Source organism: Bactrocera oleae, chromosome 2, assembly GCF_042242935.1.
Source record: "Bactrocera oleae isolate idBacOlea1 chromosome 2, idBacOlea1, whole genome shotgun sequence".
In the NCBI taxonomy this organism is placed as follows: domain Eukaryota; kingdom Metazoa; phylum Arthropoda; class Insecta; order Diptera; family Tephritidae; genus Bactrocera; species Bactrocera oleae.
Window position 1 is genome coordinate 15590980 of NC_091536.1, and position 20505 is coordinate 15611484.

The 20505-nt window shown below is 33.7% G+C and overlaps 3 protein-coding genes across 6 annotated transcripts in view; all 3 read right to left on the reverse strand.

The window, feature by feature from the left end:
• Positions 1-2255, reverse strand: part of Mhcl (Myosin heavy chain-like) — a 129157-nt gene extending 126902 nt beyond the window's left edge. For 2 of the 4 annotated variants that reach the window (XM_070109719.1, XM_070109712.1), the window contains exon 1: positions 2093-2254. The gene's annotated coding sequence lies outside the window, so the exon portion shown is untranslated. Of the gene's footprint in view, positions 1-1754; positions 1916-2092 lie in introns of those variants that run through there. The other 2 variants (XM_070109713.1, XM_070109722.1) reach the window with 2 other exon arrangements.
• A 1508-nt stretch (positions 2256-3763) lies between these two features.
• Positions 3764-13965, reverse strand: Jhbp12 (Juvenile hormone binding protein 12). Its single transcript, XM_014233677.3, has 4 exons — positions 13552-13965; positions 4800-4889; positions 4587-4737; positions 3764-4520 (listed from the first exon to the last, which is right to left on the reverse strand). Exons 1-4 carry the CDS (start codon positions 13682-13684, stop codon positions 4085-4087), a joined length of 810 nt encoding a protein of 269 aa, XP_014089152.2. The 5' UTR covers positions 13685-13965; the 3' UTR covers positions 3764-4084.
• Positions 13966-17070: 3105 nt separating this feature from the next.
• On the reverse strand, positions 17071-18645 carry LOC106616793 (uncharacterized). The gene is made up of 2 exons (XM_036378057.2): positions 18560-18645; positions 17071-18452 (listed from the first exon to the last, which is right to left on the reverse strand). Exon 2 carries the CDS (start codon positions 18421-18423, stop codon positions 17341-17343), a length of 1083 nt encoding a protein of 360 aa, XP_036233950.2. The 5' UTR covers positions 18424-18452; positions 18560-18645; the 3' UTR covers positions 17071-17340.
• Between the last annotated feature and the right edge of the window lie 1860 nt (positions 18646-20505).

Below are 20505 nucleotides of genomic sequence, written 5' to 3' on the forward strand. Positions count from 1 at the left end.
AGTACTGGCTTAAGAAATCATTATGGCATATAATAACATTGAGTTTGGTTTCAACGCTACTTGGCTTGGCAAATATACATACAAAAGAAAACATATTTTCATACTTAGACCATTCGTTTTTTATTCAAGTCTGTAGAGTGAAAATTCTCTCGTTATATTTGCGCTGAGTGTACATACTTGGCATTATACCGTTAAGTAATACAAGTTGCCTCTATATTAGATACTACTTAAATCGTAGACTTGGATCCTCTACTCCTATGTAATTGTTACACTTTTTTTAAATAATGTTAAAGTGTTGTCATAGCCTTTAAAAATAGTTGGAATGAAAAAAATTAAAAATTCGTTACCCGGATATGCATATGTACATATATACAAACATGTGTAATTGGGAGTCACAGCGCTTACAAAGCAGAATGTTTTATAAGTATGCTAGACCAAAATTAATAGAAGTATTTTTATTTCATAATACAATAAAACATGATATTTATACTCGACAAAATTCTTAAGTCACTTGTGACCAAAAATATTTTTTAATTCGATAACTATTTGCTATTGACAAAAAACAACGCGGTTTATATTCAGCATAATCTACATTCTATCGCAGGTGCATAGATTTTCATATTAAGTGGGTGTCAAATTAAAAACATCTCAAATTTCTAAAATCAAGCAAAAATACAAATATTTGCGTATATTTTTATATTTTATCTAAAAGTAAAAAACAAAAAGTTAAAAAGTACAAAGATGATAAGTTACTAAAAAAAAATTATTTTAAGTTAGTATTATGAAAATCCAGATACATTTTTTTTTTAATCAATCTCAATTTTTATAACGTTTTTACAAAAGACAACTCAAACCAAAAAATTATATATAATAAAAAGTTAAAATACATTAATTGCCAATAATAATACTAGTGCAATAAAGAGTGTGAAAATACTTTTGTTTATCAAAACCACCGAAAGGAAAAACAACCTGCAAAAAAAAAATAAACACAAAATATTTTTCACCATGCTTTGCTGCTGCCACCATAGTTATATACACATGTACATACAAACATAAACATACAAAATATGTGCGAGCGAAAGAACGCAAATATCGAAGAAACAGAGGATAAAACAGCGCGTAAGGGAAAAGGTAACAAATTAACAGCATACAAGAATGTTAATTTTTTTTTCGTTTTTTACATCAACAAGAAGATACATGTTAGTTATTTTTCTTGCTGATAAGACAGCGACAGTATATAAATAACTCATTTCAATGAATTTTCGTTTCATTTGTCTCAAGAATTAATCATTTCTTTTTGTCAACACCACTTGCGACGCTTGTTGTCTTTATTATCTTTTGCGCGCACAAACAACCCATTCAGTCGACGCAGTCGAACGACCTCAACGACGCACCCCCCACCCACTTTATAGTTGTCGTTGATTTGCTTCACTCCTTGCATTAAGTTGGCACGTATTTTCGGGCGAGAAGGAAATAAGCGCACTTTTTACAGAATTTAACGCTGCCGAAAATGTAGATAGGTACTCCGCAAATAAACGACCATATCGAAAGACTTCCAAAGGCTGGACGATATTGAACGGGCGTGCGCGTAACCGTACCGAAAACAGAAACACACATGTAAACAAGTACAAATACACCGGAGGTGCGCCGATTTTACGGGTGAATTTACCGCAAGGCGCTGTCAGCAAAATTTTCGGTTTTTTGTATGTAAATATTTCGCAAAGGAATAAATTACTTTTTATTTAGTGACTCACAGATATGTAAAATTTATAGCCACTTTCAGCTATTGCGCTTTCGTACTGAAATTATTGCTTCAAACTGGCACTCTGCTTTGATTTTATTTGCACTAATGATTAGACAGAAAATTGATTTTCATTTCGATTTTTTCCCGATTGCTTCAACTTCAATATGTCTCACTACACACCAATGACGTTTTATGTTATTTCTAAATGCAAATTTTTCAGGTTTTTGACACTTTTTTATCACTTTTTTATATATGTACATATAAATGCAAAATCCTTTACATTTTTCACTAGCACCATTTTTTACTTTTTCTAATATTCCTATAAGCCTTCAACATATTTTCACCTACATTTCGTTTTGTGCGTTATCTCCCAGCGATTTGTTTGGTAATAATTCAAAATTATATCGATTTACACACAAGTTTTTCACAAAATTTCACCAATTCGCTGTGAATAAAACTCGAAATAAACTCCGTTCACAAGATGAACACACAAATGAAACGAGCTAACTGAATAACTGAAGAAGAAATAAAAGAACCATTTAACAGCAGCGATTTGTGAGCGAAAGGTGCGAAAGTGGTAACAAAAGCAAATTGGAAATCCATGGAAATATATATATGTGGCTTTTGATTGTGTTCGTAGGTTTGTTTTGGTGTGTACCGCACAGTGTTGTATTCGAATGGTGAATTTGTAGCAAAGTGTTATATTCAGAACAGCTGATTCGAAAAGTTAATGTGAGGAAGTCGTTTAGGCGGTAATAACCGTAGTTTGATTTCTTTATTTTAAAATACGGAGTACTTGTGTATGATAATAACAAATTTGTTAAGTTTAGTCAGTTTTTGTGGTTTCAAGTGTGAAATATATTTTATTCTGGAATATGTTAAAGTAGTACAAACTGAAGGTAGTGTGTAAAATGTTTCCTAAATGCAAAAACGAACAAGGTGCCCATGATCACCGCCAGCTCGTAGCTTGCAAGCTTTGTACAAAAAACCTCAGCAAATGTAAGAAGTGGTAATTTGATTAAAGAATTGCAATTGAGAAGAGTAAACAACCACGCACTCAGTGCGACATCTAATTTAACTGCAACGTGAATGTATATTAATACATATATTCGCAATACATAACCTCTTACTAGCATACTGTCTAGCAGCTTAGTGATAGCATCTGTGCCTACTCTAACTCCATATGCATTTATACATATGCACCTATGTACATTTGTGAAAACGGCGCAAAACTGTGTTAGTACTAAAAAATTTATAAAATCTGGATCTACATCTGAGCATGCATAAAGGTTTTATTTTAATTCTTTGTTTTGCCGAACAACTCTGTCAAAGTTCTATATTTACATATACCTATATACAAATTTACACACGTACATAAATGCACAATGTAATAATAGTATTTCTACAAGCTGTTGATTGAAGTTTTAACGTATTACATTAACATTTAACAGTTAATTTAAAATTTTTTTCGATTTATCTTAGTTGAATATTGTGTCAAAATTTTAACTCGTTTGGACTATAGTATTGAAATCGATAGTATTGAAATTTTGAACACTATTTCATAATTTACGAGGTAAAGCTGGAGATTTTTTATATATTTTTCATTTAAAACAACAAATTAACCGATTTTTTCAAGAAATCTCTTTTTTTCTTCAAAATGTTCCAAAAAGTGACAAATTCAAATTTCGAAAACTCCTCCTAGCTTAGCCGCAGCAAATCGATTATCTAATGTTATAATTAAGATTTTTCGATTTCAGATGATCCAGCATCGAGGTAAGAGGGGTACCGAAATTTAACCTGTTTCAGAAACGCTCCAGAGTAAGTGCTGCCATTCCTGTATTTTTTTTTTTAATTTCTTTCTTAATATATTATATCTATTGCTATAATGTACCATCGGTTGTCAAAAATAGATTTTAACTGTTTCATCAAATGAAATCATTAAAATGAGCATGATTTTACACAATATTACCTATTCAGTTCCACGTAATCAAAGAATATACCTACAGCTTTAAACAAAAATTTTGAGGTTATAACAACCACGAAGGCAAACCCGTTAGTCGGGTTTAATTATTTAAAAAATTAAACTTCAGAGCCTATTTTTTATACTACATACATATTTATATAGGTACGTATATTACATATACATAAATTTACAATTTGTTTTTCTGTATTACTACCCTTATATATAACAACACATAATAAATTCAAGAATAATTCAATTTGTCGTACTCACTCATATCTTCTTATATTAAAATATATATAAACTTTATTAAATACTAAAAACAAAATACTCAGCTGTTGTTTTCCAGCTACACTCTTATACTTTAAATCGCCACGTTTTCAAGCGCTCAAGAATATTGAATCGAAAGGTATCTCCTCAAATAGCTTATTCGATATATCACGGAAAATTTTACCAAAACTACGCGCATAGCCAACTTTTAGCTCATTGAACACGGTCTCCCAATTATCGTTCAAAAAACGATTCATTGTTTGTGATAGTAAACGATCATTGAAGAGATTATCAAATTGCATATAAACACGTTTTGGATTAAAATCAACACGATACTCTTTCAAACGCATATATTTAACGCCATCGCGCATGAAGGGTTCGCCAATGAGACGATGTTCAATCCGTGTATTGATCAATGTCAGATTCGCTTTGCCATTACCCGTTATAGGTAGCAATAGTATACGTCCCGACATTTCATAATCGCCAACCATTTCGATACGATCGGTTTTACTGTCGCAAATGATCAGATGATTGTTTAGATCAGTGCTAAATATGAAGAAGAAAAAAACTTAGTTGAAAGAGTTGTGTGCATTAAATGCAATTTAAGCATACCGATAGCGCTGTACTTTGCTGGTCGAGATCATGTCATGCACGAGTAAATTTTTCATCGTTTGCTTTAACGTAATTGGTGCATTGCCGGAATCGATGACTAGCGATTTAACAGCGAGTGGTTCTAGTGGTGGTATGCCGAACTCCTTGTTGCCTGAAAATGGTGTGAACAACATCCTATGGAAAGTGAATTTTAAGAAATAAAGAATATTTTACCATCCTTGAGCAGCAAGATTGCATTGTTTACAGCATCCACTAGGCATTTGTCAAAATTCGCATCGCGTTTGCATTTGTCTAAATTTGGCGCTAAAATTAAAAAAAAATATATAAGGAACCCGTTAGAATATGTTTGAATTTTTAAAATAATTTATATTAATATCCAAGTACTTAACAGATTATTCAAATTCCTTTTTTTAACGCTGTGATCTCTAAAGCTATAAGCTTATATAGTAATAGTCCTTGAACCCAGCAAATGTATATAAGTAATACCATATGTGTATGTAACCCAGCTAGCTGATTCTTTTATGATTTAAAGAACAAAATATGCCATTTCTTTGTGCATTTTTTCCTTATTTAATTGTCTTTAGCTTTAAGAGCTGATCGCGCACGCGTACATTAATAGTACACGTAAATAAGTCGCCAACTCCTATGCATACAAAGTGCGACGCACAGAAAAAATAATGAGCTTTGTGGAATTAAGAAATACGTACATATATATTATATTAATGTATGTACATGAGTACATAACTATATAAAATATATATAAATTTATATAGTTTTTAGCATCTGCTAAAAGCACAATGCCGCGAACGTGCTCAAAATACGGGTGCACACCTATTTTTTGTAAGAAATACCAACATTGAGAAGAGAGCCGATCGAGCGCATCGTTGCTTTATTAAGGAAGTGTAGCGTGTCTACATCATAGTTATTTAATATACGTATACTCGTGTTTAGAACCATTTGCATGTACATGTTCATATACTTGTATGTATATAAGTAGATGATTGGCCGTTTTTCCCTATTTTTCGTAGAAATCAAATCCATTCAGAACGATACATCATAAGACATTAAAATTGAAACGCTAAGAAATTCAAATATAGATTACGTTAGCATTAAAATAAGTCAGAGCCATTGTACAAATGCCTATACAATGTTCATATTCTAGAAGTTTGGCATAGGTGCGGAAAATCCTACTCCGATTTTATTCATTATGGGTGTCAGTGTCATAAAAAAAGGCAATTAATATTTTTATTATACAATTTTTCTACTACTTATAATATTTATTACCATTACAAGAATACAGGAAAAAATTAAAAAATTAAAATATAAAAAATGTTTAAATTTCAAAAATTTGCAGCTGATGAAGTTGGGGTTTCAAAAAAATTGGCGCCACGATTTCAACCCTCCTAGCAACCTGAAACCAAAAAACTTATTAATCTAGAATAATAGAATAATGTCGCAATGTTGGAAAAGTTGTAAAAAAAAAAATTTTACAAAATGGCGATTGTATCAAAAAAAAACAATTTTTGTACCACTTTTTTGACGGTTTCGAACTTTTTAAATAATAGTAAAAATTTGGGAAAGTGGATAGGGTCACAAGTTCATAAAAAAGGCTCTCTAAAACTTTCAGGTGAATCGGTCCAATAGAACCTGAGAAATCATGGTTATCATTTTGAAAAAGACAGTTTTGCGAAAAACGCGTTTAAAGTTTCAGTTCCGGCCAGCTGAGTAAAATACCGATATCTCCGAAAATAATTTGAATTTTGAAAAATCCACTTATCTACATGTCTATTCTTAAATAGTTAAAGCTTGAAAATATAAAAAAATCGATTTTTTTATTTCTAGACTAGAATAATCAATTTTAAAGTGAATAATTGAGGTATTAAAGTCAATTATTCAGGCGATGTAACTGATAGATTCCGAAAAATAAAGTAGTAAGCTTCAAAGTTTGAAGTTGATTTGTAAATCGCTTCACATCATTTTATCAAATCGCCTACAATAACCGATACACCGAAAGGCGTAGTTGACATTTCTTGTTCATAGAAGCCATAGAAATTCAGAAAAAGGTAAAACAGTGGATTTGAACAAGTTATTGATAGTTTCTTATATTTTGGTTTTTATAGAAACTTCTCGATATACCTATTTTAAAATAAAAGCATAGTAACGGACAAAACTCAAAGCCGCACTAGTAGTCGCACCAAAATAGTGCAAAATACCATACAGGAAATAAATTTCGGTCAAACTTAAGCATATAAACAGGTTACCGCTCAAGGCTCACAAAAGACATGTTAAATGCTTAGCGACATTGAATAAATGCCAAACTCACAACATAACCTCAGTCATGGTATGCGCTCTTATGAGATTACGACAAAATGCGAACAATTCGTAAAGTTCATTAGCACTGACACAATCAACATAACAATAACAACGTAATGCCGATAACTAATCAAAAATGATGCGTTTCAAACATAAAACAACAACTAAACTGTACTGATTTCAGTATGAGTATTCACAGCATTCATACAAATAGAGCGGCGTGCTAATAACACAGAGATTAAAACTTGTTTGACACCGTGTACGTAAAGTCGAAAATGCATGGCTCAGCAGCAGCTTTTGGTTCAATGTCAAGTTGAAGTACCAATCTCAACAACAAAATAGCGGTGTTAAGCATCGATAGCAACAATTGGTTGAAGCAAAATTAAAGGAGTGATAAACTTAAGTGTACTCATTAAATTTAAATAATTAATAGCTTTTACATGTTTTACTGAAAAAATATGTATTCAAATTTCCAATCGATCTACATATATGCAAAAAGTAGAAACTTGTCAATTTGGCATTTTGTTCATCCATATAGCGTCTCTAGTTTGACGTCAGTGGAAAATAACTCTAAAAAAATAATTTTACTTTCTTTAAAGTTTTGCGCGAAATTAAAGTTATTAATTGTGAACCGAAATATTTTAGATTCGCTGCAGAGACCCAACCATTTGTTTATTATTCAAGCACGCAGAAGCGGTTCACTTTTTTATACCCAGAAAAGGGTAAATTAAGACGCAGAAGGACATGTCAGAGACCCTAAAAATATATATATATGTAGGTACAATTCAAAAGATTTCCAGGACTTTTTAAACAACGCGGCTTCTAGTGGCGCCATCTGTCTGAAATTGTTATCCCTCAATTGTGTATTCTTCAGTGTTTTCGTATAAAATTAATATAATAGCTGACTTGTATAACAGCTGAGATATCGCGCTACATGTGACATTACATTTGTAGTGTCGGTCGGAAAATGAGCATCGAAAAAAGAGCCAACATTAAGTTTTGTTTTAAACTTGGTAAAACTTTTACCAAAACTAATTAAATGATGAAACAAGTTTATGGCGATGATTGTCAATCCCGTAGCCGTCTTCACGAGTGGTTTAAACGTTTTCAAAGTGATCGTGATGACATAAATGAGAAATGAGCCGAAACCCAAAAAATCGCACCTGGAGAAGTCAAAAGTGAAGACAATGCTGATTTGTTTTTATGATTCCAAGGATATTGTCCACAAAGTATTTAATGCGGTATTCTACCTTGGAGTTTTGAAGCGTTTGGTAGCACGTATTCGTCGCATTCGGCCCGAATATCGCGAAGATGGAAGTTAGCGTTTGTTGCACGATAATGCGCCGTCTCATCGATCTACGCATGTGGCCGATTATTTGACCAAAAATCAAATTTTAACAATCAACCACTCCCCGTATTCACCTGATATGGCACCGTGCGACTTCTACCCTTTCGTAAAACTACATTTGGCCATGAAAGGAAACCGCTATGCTGACGTTGATGCCATCCAAAAGGCGACGACCGCCATCCTCAACGCTATACCGACAAATGACCTAAAAAAGTCATTCGATAACCTTCTTGAACGTGCAAAACGTTGTATTCAGGCGGAAGGAGACTATTTTGAAGGCGACCAATAAATTTTTCAAAAAAAAACAAATAATATTCGTTTTTTAATAAAAGTCCTGAAACTTTTGAATTGCACCTTGTACATATAGTCATCAGCATGAGACTTGATTCGATTTAGCCATTTCCATCTGTCTGTCTGTATATACTCGAACGAGTGCCTGAGTTTTTGAGATATTTTCTGAAATTTTGCACACGTCCTTTTCTCCTCAAGAAACTGCTTGGAATCATTATAGCATATAGCTGCCATATTACCTGGTCGATCAAAATCAAGTTCTTATATAGTATCTACATTCTTTTTAAATCCTCAGTTCAAGGCAATGGAATAATTGTACCTAGAGAAATATTTGCTATAGCCTTTTTTGAAAGAAGTTTCAAGCTCGAAGCAGTATCTTTGGGTTTAATTGAATGACAATCACCGCAACTCTTGCCACTCTTTTATCAAATTATCCAATGCCAATATATCAAATACATACACATATGAATATCAAGCAAGTACTAGTAACAATTTACCCCGACCTAAGGTAATATGTTAGGCTTACGAATAACTCGTTTATTTTATACCTTTTTAATGATTTGTTTTACTTTGTTATCTCTTTTATCTTATTTTTCGTATTATAACTTCAGTGAACTGTGTCATCGCCAATTTACGTAAGTATTAAGGCGGATGGAGCCATTAACCAAAAACTGAGGACAACATCAGGAAGTAATTTTACACAAATACACACATAGTCACATAAAATTACGCGCAAATTGTTCCATTTAACGCTTTGCTGAAGGCCTGCTCGCTTGATTAGCAACGTTCCACACTCGTTTCAGTAGCACGTGTTGTTGGTGGTGGAGCCATAAAAAAATTCAAAATCAAAATAACAACAAACTAGGTAGCCGGCTTCTTCATCTTCATTGAAAATAAAGTCAGCTGTCAGCGTTGAAGACTGACGGCAGCAACTCAGTTGCCAGACAGACGAACTTTTGTTCGCGAACTTGCTGACCATTGTATATTCATAGGTACATGCATACCAACATTTATAAGCGACGAGCGGTTGGAGATGCCCAAACTAGTGTTTATGTTTTTGTTGTTTTTGTGTTGGCTTCTATCCAACATAATGCTCGACTAGAAGGCAGGCACGCTTACCCATATACATATTTATCATATTTATGAATGCATGTGTATGTATGATCTCGCCTTTGGGCGAGCTCTAGTACATAACGACTTCGCTCCGATAAGACATGGCTATGACTCTTATCTAGCTTTGCTTTTGTTATGCTGTTTAAAAGTGGAATAACCTTGTTGGTCTGTTTATGTCTCTTTTTCGACTGTCCAGTCAACCAGTTCAGTGACTAAAAAAGCTTATTAAATGACATAATGTTGTAATGTGGTTGTTGTTCTGTTGTTGTGCTGTGCATCATGTTGGTTGCATTCATTGATTTTCTGTGGGGTGGCAACAAATAAGGTTTACGTACACACATATCTTTCAAATATTTATTAAAAATTGCATACTTATGTATATTAAAGCATACTACATATATCAAATTAATATTTTCATATTCAATAGATATATTATACAATAAATAAAAAATGATGGAACCCAGGCGCAGCATTATACTCTGTACGTATAAGCACTGGTAAGAGCTAATTAATTAGTGTCTTGATTATATATTTATATAGTATATGCACATATAATATGTATATTCAAATCGTTGTCGTCATGAATCCGTCCGCTTTTCAAGGCAATAACGGTGACATCACATTTTTGTTGTAGTATCACCATAAAATATTTTCCCAAACTAGTTTTTGAGTATAAGCATTTCATTTTGACTCAAATCTAAAACTACTCTCTAAATTTTCATATCAGATTTCATTAAACTTTAGTCATTCTTAAGTTGTTTGTTGCCTTCAAAATCAAGATAATCTACATAATCCCCGAAATTGTGTTTGATCTAGGCGGTAGAGTCTTTGAAATTTCGATCGAAGTATCTAAATATAATATTTGTGAACTATTTGTTCTCTATTTCATGATTTGCTTTTTTTCAACTAGACCAAAAAAAGTATCGTTACCAATAAGGAGTCGGTGAATCTAGTTGCGTTTACTCTTAAATTAATTAATAAATAATATTAAATATATATATTAAAAAAGATTAATTGTTTTGACGTTCTCGTTATTTAGTTCAATTGGATTTTGATACTGTTTTAAAACGTTGAAGTTTAAAAAAATCTTGGTTATATCATAAGTGCTTCGATTTGCCAAATCATTTCTAAATACTTGTACTTTATATCTTCTTCTGCAACTGGTTTAATCTACAGTATACTGGTTTAATATACAGTATATAGTTGTTTTATTTTTTAAATTTAAATTTAAAAGCTAATTTTATTTCATTATTTTGTATTTAATGAAATATCACAAAAACTATCTGTCTTCGATGGATCCAGACTAGGTATCATTGCGGGCATGGTATTATACTGCGACCGAGAAAAAGAGATATACTTGTATAAGCAATTAAACACAACGTTTTCATTCCGCAGTAGAGAAGAATGCACCAATGGTTCTGTGACCAACAATTCCAACGTCAAAATCTACATATTCACCGACGGATCAAAGGGCGAAATAAGAACAGGAGCGGGCTTCTTCTGTGGTAATCCATTCAAAGAAGGTAGATTCAAACTAAATTTCCGGCCAAAATTGTTGACGTAACAGCAGGTGTCAAGTGGGATTCTTTTCTAACCAGCAGGTCCATAAACCTTTTAGTGAACAGCCAGGCAGCAATTAAGGCACTATCCTAGCGCCTATACTCACTGCGGTAACTCGTTTAATAATCAGTCATATAGAAACAGAAGAAAATGAAAAAGCTGATGAGTAGGCCCACTCGGGGGCAACCAGAAGCACAATTCCCCTAATCTGCCCTAAACCATTCAGCTCTTTCAAGAGTTATTTGAAACAATGGACCCTAGGGCAAAAGCAAAGTAGCAAAGCTACTATCTAGCTACTACCTAGCAAAGTTATTTTAGGGTAGTGTTGATGGTGGATAAACCAAAAAACTTCTCCTTCTAGGCAAAAGAAACTTTGTAATATTGTAAGAGTCATCACAGAGCACATATAACTAAGATCCCACCTTCAGAAAATTAGTAAAGTGGACTCGGCGGAATACAGAGCATGTGCGGAGGATGATGCAACGCTGGAACAATATCTTTGCGTATGCCCAGTCTTCAGCTCGCCCAGACGGGATATCTTCTACGGCTCTCAATTTTCCAACTTAAGAGACGTTAGGCAGCGGGGATACAAAGAATCAGGTTTTTCACCTAAATTCACTGAGTTGCTGAATAAAGCTTAATTTAGTTATCACCCGGGAGCACAATGGGTCTAATAATGGCCTAAAAACGGTCGCTTGCGGTCTGGCGCTTCTGCGATTCCATTTTCAACCAATCAGCTGCCTTCGATTTGTCAAACAATTTTCTTAATTATTTCCTTTATTACCTCTTTTTTATGTGATTTAACCCTTTTTTTAGACAACTTACTCATTACTCTTCCATAAGCGATTTAATGCCAAGGCCGTCATGACCTTTTACCAAAATGGTCGTAAATTGGTTGGACGAAAATTACATACCAATCCGAATAATAATCATTACACATCCAGTAAAGGCAATCAAATGGCATCGCAATACTGTTTTTTTTGCACAGTTGGGAAAATTACAAGCAATTTGCATGCGAAGACGAATATAGATAAAATATAAATATTGACTGAAATGAAATATGCAGAGATGTCGAGTTCGAGCAGAAGGGTTGCGCTGCAATACATGAGAATGCAATAAAAATAAGCATGGATAATGAAACAAAATAATCGTTTGGTAAATTGCCAACTATAAAGTCCGTATAAGTCGAAACCACAGGTATTTGTTACGAGTGAGCATTGGAATACAAAATTGACAAATTTTTTCTTTAAATGAAGGTCATTAAACAAATCTAATACAATATTTTTCATGGTATATTTTTAGGAGAGAAAAAAAACTTTTTTTCGCTTTTCCATTAGAGAAAGTCATTAGAATTATATTCTGATTGATTTCAACTTCGTGAGTATTTGATTATATCATTATCAGAAAAAATAATTTCTAAATGATTACCTGCCATGCACATATACTAAGTGTAAGCGTTTCGAACCACGAATATCAGTTAGAAGTGGTCTTTAATATAACTATAGATTCTTATTTGACTTTTGGACTCATAATATATGTACAGCATCTTTTGTGTACTCCTGATATGTTTTGGAGCAAGAGAAATACATTACACGAGGCAACTAAATTCGCTAACTTTGCTCGATAAACTACAATTTATTGGTCATATTAGTGTTCAGCATTAAACCTTACTCACAAACTCACGAAATGATATGGAAATACCTACCTGTGTTGTAATGCAATTTGTAACAAATACTTTTTTTTTTTCCTAGCAAGGTAATATAAAGGTCCTCTCCAAAGTGTAAACGTCCTTAATTCGCTAAGTACCAAAACAAAAAGTACCAAGTATTTTTTAGGTTATGTTCTTCATTAATTTTCTGGTTTGGTTGTGGTTTTACTGTTCGCTGTCCAAATGCACTTGGAAAGCAAAAACAAAATTAATAAAACATAAACAGAATAGAAATATATAGAAAATATTTGATTAAAAATTGATTTTTTTTTGTTTTGAGGCTAAGTTCTCGGAAAATTTTTATCGTTTTGCTGTTCTTTTGCAATATGAACTCGGATAGCAGGGTAGAATTTGAAGAAATGTAATATATAACAATAGGTTTAATGGGTAAGATGTAACCACTTTTAAACAGAATTTTCAAAAAAAAATCGTAACACCAACTTCTTATGTATTTGCTACAATTTTTTGAATTTCCAATCAAATTCATTATGTTACATGGTACACAATCACTTCAACAGTTCGTTTTATTGTTTGACTGCACTTGTAATGTATGTAAATTACGAAACTTATCACTTGTAGACATTCGAAAAATATGCAACAACAACCAAAAAAAAAAACGCAAAGTAACTTACGCAAATCTTTGGCAACAACTGTATTAGCCAATTGCACAGCGAGTTGTACAAACAGCAACAGCCAAACTGACGGCAGCAATGTTAACTTGAAGCCAAAGTCACTATGTAACTTGTTGCGCATGCGTGCCGACATTTTTACTACTCTTAATTTATTTCACTTTTCTTTAGGTTTTATTATGCGTTATTCTGTTATTCACACGAAAGTATTACGTTTTAAATTACAATTGTATTGCATGAAAATTATTACTATTATCGCAAATATTTAATTTAATTTTTTTTTCGTATTCAATTTTGATTACTACTCTTTAACGCTCGCAGTTATTTAAAAGTTATTTCGTAATCTTTTTTTGTAATAAATTTTGACGTCAACGCCACTGTTCTGTCGTCAGCGAGTTATCAACACAAATTGAACGGGATGCTAGGCGCATGCGCGGCTTTTATAGTAAGCTTCAGCTTTTCTCACAAACTAACTAGTCGCCGATATAACAGCAAGCAGCCCATCCGTCAGCTTCATAATTCCACTACGTATTCGCTATATCTTCACACACATGCAAACAGTTGTATGTATGTACATACACACGAAGGCTTGCAGAGTGGGCTTTTTGAGACGCCGATTGCATGCACTTATATACACATATAGCGTATTTACACTGGTCGCTTTGAACCGCTTGTACTACGAAACTATAATTTATATTAAAAAAATATATGCTTACGCCCATCAAAATTTTTTACATTTCATTGAGCGAATATTTAGTCGCTTACCACATTCTTTTCTTCGGTATCAAAATTTAGCGAGAATTTGGCAATACATGCGCGAAAGGTGATGCCTACTAATAAAAGCGGCTTCAAATTCGAAAATAAAAAGAAATGACCAACACTTTTTCCCGAACGCGCTCACCTCGAATACAGACAAGTTCAAATGCGTACGGTACCTTATAACCCTTCGATCAACTGCAAGCCACTACAAAAACCACTCGACACGTAAGGCTATTTTTACCAACTCACAGTGCTACCATAACCGTTTTTCTTTCAATTTTAGTATAAATGAGTATAATAATATAGACAGCCAATACCAACATCATAGTATTTTTCCGTTACACTCACAAAATCATGCATAGCCTTATCGCATTATCTTAGACTCTAAATTTAGAGAATAGCTTTTGAGCATAGCTCATATCGAAAGCTAATACAAGCCGCTGAGCTTTAGCCTATATCTTAATAACACTGCGATAAAAAATTTCGTTGCTCTACATAAACTTGTGTCAAAGTTGAGCTGCCAGTCTTACTCTTATAAATGCAGCCTGTTCCACTTCGGGCACAACTCAACTGCTACCGCTAGATATCTTCAATTACTCTTCAACTACACTAAAAATATTAATTAGACTTTGCTTACAACTTGGCAGCTCCGATTAATAATATTGGTTCACTCATATAGGCTTGAAACTGTCACTCAACAGCTGGATTAATTTGTACAACGTTTTTCTTAGATGTGAATTTTGAAAATTAATTAAAGAAATTGAAATATTCGGAGAACGTGTCTAATATAATAATACATTTGACGTCTGATTTCGGTTTAGGTCAGACACTTCAAGACCTATTATATGTCGCATCCTTAGTGAAACTGTGCCCTGATACACTAACACTAACATACATAACTTGAGACAGCTGGTTATTATAATTGTCTAATATTTTTTTCCCCTTAGGATTTACAAATAAAAACCAAAGAATTTTATGACCTGAGCTCGCACAATTGACTCTTTTCTTAGGCTGACATGATAGTACTCGACAACGCATATCCGGAGTATTCCTCTCTTAAAAATTGTTCTCATAAAACTCGTCAGCCTTTGGACCCTCTTTGAACTTACAGGTATCCAGCAAAGGTGTAAGCTCGCACTAAACCGCCTTTGAAACCATTTCGAAAAATATGGATAGATACATCTTCGTATATAAATATATATGTAGCTATATTTTCCTGGAATCCTGTTCGGCCATTCTATACATACATATATATACCATCAACGATCAGAGCTTTGTGTGTCATTAAAAGTAAAGACCTGCGATGTACTTTTACTACAGTTTCTTTGTGATTTTTAACTTCCCTAAAGGCATAAAGAATATTAAAGAAACTTTACGCGCATACATATACACATATGTTTCTACATACATATAGGTACACAATAGCTATTAATGTCATAGCACGTTTTTCCGTAGTCATCACTACCCATCAAGCAAATAAATAAATATTTTTTTGCATATATACTCATATCCTATCAATTTGCATTTACTCTCATACGTTACTTGTACTTGTTGTACTCGCTTCATTCCAATTACTCGCATTACATTACCGTACGCCATAAATAATTGCCAATCATGTGACATGGCAAACTATATAGCCGAAGGTACAAGTAATCTGTCAACCAATTTATTGTCATCTTCATTTGCCCTTCTGTTTCAAGTATGTTCTTATTTAATTACTGTTCATTAACCTTTCAACTGGTGATTGTTGTTCAATATTGTTGGCGCCACATTCTCATTCTCGCTCTCTCCGTAGTGCACTTGACCTTATTCGAATGGAATACCGTACTGTCCTTCGGTTTTAACCTTGATACTGTTTGTGATTCTTGCCAACAACTTTTACTGATTTATGTATTCAGGTGAACACTCATATGTTGCTTTTATTTTCAAAATGCTACTTTATTGCAAATATTACTATCATATATAATATTTTTTGTTTCACGTGGATACGAACAGGTTAAAAGTTGATGATTTTTAATGACATCAATTCTAATTTTCCTGTTAAAGTTCGGTCTAGGTAGAACATTTTTTAGAATTGTATAAGTTCTTTTTATATTTTTTATTCTTTAAATTTTCATTTCGAATATGGGCCAAATTGGACCGTAAATGTGATTTTTCATAATAGTTTAACGCCAACGCCATCTAGCGAGTTTTAACTTCACATCAAGATCGATTCAGCAATTGTATAATTTATGAGAAACACATACACGTCCTTGCAAACCAACTAGCGGTTAAATCAATCGTTAATTAAACGAGCTCGCAACGCAGAGATTGCTGTTAAAGTTTCTATGAGTTTCTTAAGGGCGAATTGACAAATCTAACCAAAACTTTTGTGTACAACTTTATTATGCATAGGGCTTATGCGTTGCACAGTGTTTATGTGTTAGTTTCCATGTTAATTACTTTAATTGATTGGAGTTTCAGTAGTCGTGACTTGCTGTGCATAGATCTATTCTTATCCTAAGCACTCGGGGTTCTGGTAAATATTTATATGAAATGCTGTTCCTTTTTGTTCAAAGGGTTCTCATATATATTATTCGGTTGAATAAACCATAGTGCTCATAGGAAAAAGTATTTTTTTTTTTTCGAAAAAAACACTTGAATAAAATGTAAGATTCCAAAAAAATCGTCGTTGCGTTGCGATCTTTTTAACAAAAATACTATACAAAACCTTTAACTTAATCTCACTTTTAAAACTAACCTAAATTAAAAAACATGTGTTGGTAGTTCTAAAGTTGAGTCATAATATTTATTAATATGTAATTTTTTAGTACAATAGCTAGCATAATTATGGGACTTACAATTTTGATTGAAATTTTATTTATTTTTTATTTTTATTCTTAAACCTTATATACATATAGTATGTACAAATATGTAAATGTATGTATATTTTATTTGTAAATTTGTAAGAAATCTCTTGTAAAAGTTATTCCTATAGTCAAAAGTTGTTAAATTTTTACTTACATAATACTGTTTCATACTGAGAGTCTTCGCTTAGTAGGTCTCTTGATATCGCAATGCACAACTATTTTCCAATGGGCGATACAACTTACAACCAGGTCTCTCGCGTTTCAACTCCTCTGCTTCCAAACGTAGTTGTAACAATCTTTGACGCACCGCATATGGAGTAATTGAAGTATGATGTGGTTTCTTCGCGCTCTGCTTAACCACCACGCTTTTTATGCCATTTGCGCCAGAGCTCTCCGTCTTAACCCGCATCGGCGATAAAGTCTTCCGTTGTAATTTACATACCATTTGCTCCATTTCATCGGGTGTCAACGTTTTTTTACCTATCGGCAAATGCAAATCTAACTGTCGATGTACACTGAAGCAGTCTTCAGCATTTTGTAAACGAAATTCTTGTAATTGACGCAAGCGTTTTGCGTCCACTTCCGCGTCGCGCACACAAGCAGCGGCAGTAATACCGTCCCTACCGCTGCCACTGATAAGATTCAGCGTGGTATACCTGTCACCCTGTGCGGATATCAACTTCATTAACTGCTTTGCGCTCTCATAGTAGCGCCGTTGCTCGGTGTACTCGTGCGGCAGCGCGTCGCCGCAATCGCTGCCGCGGTCACTTTTTGACGAAACGCTCAGCGCGCTGAAGTTATCGCCTAACGCTGACATACTTACAGGCAAATTCTTTAAAATTGTGGTTGTGGATGCGGTTGATGGGGGCGGCGACGGCGTTTTGATCGAGGTCGTGGTTCCGTTCGAACTTTGAATTGATGCTGGCGTAGCACAAGGCGTGGAAAATGTTACTGTGGTTGCGGCGGAATTACGTCGACTAAAATTAGTGACTCTATGCAAATTAGAATGGCCAAGCCCGCGATGATTTTTATTAACTGATGTTGGGACAGTTGGTTTTGTTTTTACTTTAACAAAGTCTGTCTTTTGTTTATTCTTCTCCGCTGTTTTTATATTAGAAATTTGTTTATCGCGTTTGCTTGCAACACTGAAAATACTTCCGCTACCAGTATTGCGCTTTAAGCAATTTACATGGGTATTGCTGCAACATGTCGACGCAACACTGTTGCAATAACATTTACTATCGTATTGCGCGCGTTTTATTGGCATTTTTTTCAAACAAGTTAAAAGCAGCCAATCTTTAATAAAAAAAAAAATGCGTCTTAGTTAGCGCAAAAACGCTTCTTTGTTAATTTTCAACAAACCGGTTATAATATCCGTTGTTATGTTTATTTCTCACACTTACCAGCTGTGCTTATGTGCTTAAGGTGGTTGTTTTTGTTGTTATGGCTGACCGACCCTTCGTTTTGTTTACAAAACAAGTGACAACTAATTTCTTGTCATGGTTGCCATATTGTTTTGATATCGTTAAAACTGTCACAACAGTCCATCTATAGACGGCGCGCTTGATAGTATGTAAAGATTTCATATTTTTTTCTCGCTTAAAACAAAAGACTTAAGCCGCATACTTGATCAACTTTAGAAGAGAAGGTAGGTAGGAGTGCTACCTCTTCGGCCTCAATTAGCGATGGATGCGCCAGTATGATGCTTTACAAGACAACCATTCAAGTTTTGGTGCTTGATGTGTTCCAAATATTCTAGTGTCTAGTTTAGGGCAGGGCATTCAAAGATAAAGTGGAAACCCGTTTTCTTATTCCCTTCTAGCTGGGTAGACTCATTTTTAACGCGTGTTCCCCAAACGGATAGTGCCCCATTATAGTAGCTGTAAGTCTGAGAATACTATTTCTGGACGTATGTAATATCCGTATGGTACCGATTCCTCCTCCCTTAGCTTTTGGCTGGTGTAGTCGACCTCTTCCGTGTCGTCTTCGTCAGCCGTTTTGGCGTCCTGGACATTCTGCTGATTTTATTATCAGCCTTCGATAGAGCCCCTATCAACCCTTCGCAGATGACTACTAGTATTGGGCTTCCTTCTTTTCTTGCTTTATCAGCTGTCAGTCATCTATACCAGATCAATGACCCATTTAGCCAAGTTCACAACCTTTGTTTATATTTAGCCAAGTCAACAACCTTACTTTATGTTTTGGGTCAATGACGCTTTTGTTTATATTTTATGGGCTCAATAACCCCTTTGTTTACATGATGAGGTCAATAACCTTTTTGATTACATTTTAGCAAGGTCAAGACGCCTTTGTTTACATTATTTGAGGTCAATGACCCTTTTGTTTACATTTAGCCAAGTCCACAACCTTTGTTTACATTAAGCAGAGACAACAACCTTCCTTTATATTTAGAGTCATTGACGCTTTTGTTTATATTTTATGGGGTCAATGACCTGTTTGTTTACATTATGAGGTCAATGACCTTTTTGTTTTCATTTCGCCAATTACAATGACCCCTTTATTTACATTTTATGTGGTCATTGACTCTTTTGTTTACATTTAGCCAAGCTCACAACCATTGTTTACATTTAGCCAAGTTAACAGCGTTTGTTTACATCATGAGGTCAATGACCCCTTTTAAATTGTTCTAAACGAACTACAAACTGACCAATCAAAAACAATTCCCTCTATAGAAAGATTTTTTATTTTACAAGATATTCGAACAAATTGTTCAGACCGTTGGATATAGCCGTCGTTCAAACTGACCAATCATGTTAGCTTAGCCCGTTTATTTTTATGGTAATAGCATATCGAATTCAAGTATTTCTCCGATTGTTTGTCACTTCTACCATTAATTTCTTATTATTTATAAATTTAATTAAATATTATTTTGTTTCATTATTTATTCTTTAAATTATTATTTAATTTTAAAAAATAAACAGACATTTGCGAAATTTCTTCAAAAGTATTATTATAATTTTCTTTTTTGATTGAAAATATAAAAGTAATAATTTGATTTTTAATATATACATATGTGTGTTTTTAAATTTATACACAGAGTAGGGTATATTAAGTTTGCCACGTGGTTTGTAGTACCCAGAAGAAAACGTCTGAGACCCCATAAAATATATTGAATATACATGAAAAAATTTGGTTCCACCGTAGTCCTTCACAAATACAAAATATACCTTGCAGGAACTTGATTTTAATAGGTTAGTTTGTACAGCAGCTATATGCTATATGCGAGATTTCGAGAAGATATCTTGTCAAATACAAACGTTTTCTATACAAGCACTTGATTCCGATCGTTCAGTTTGTTAGGCACTTGTATGCTATAGTGGTGTGATAT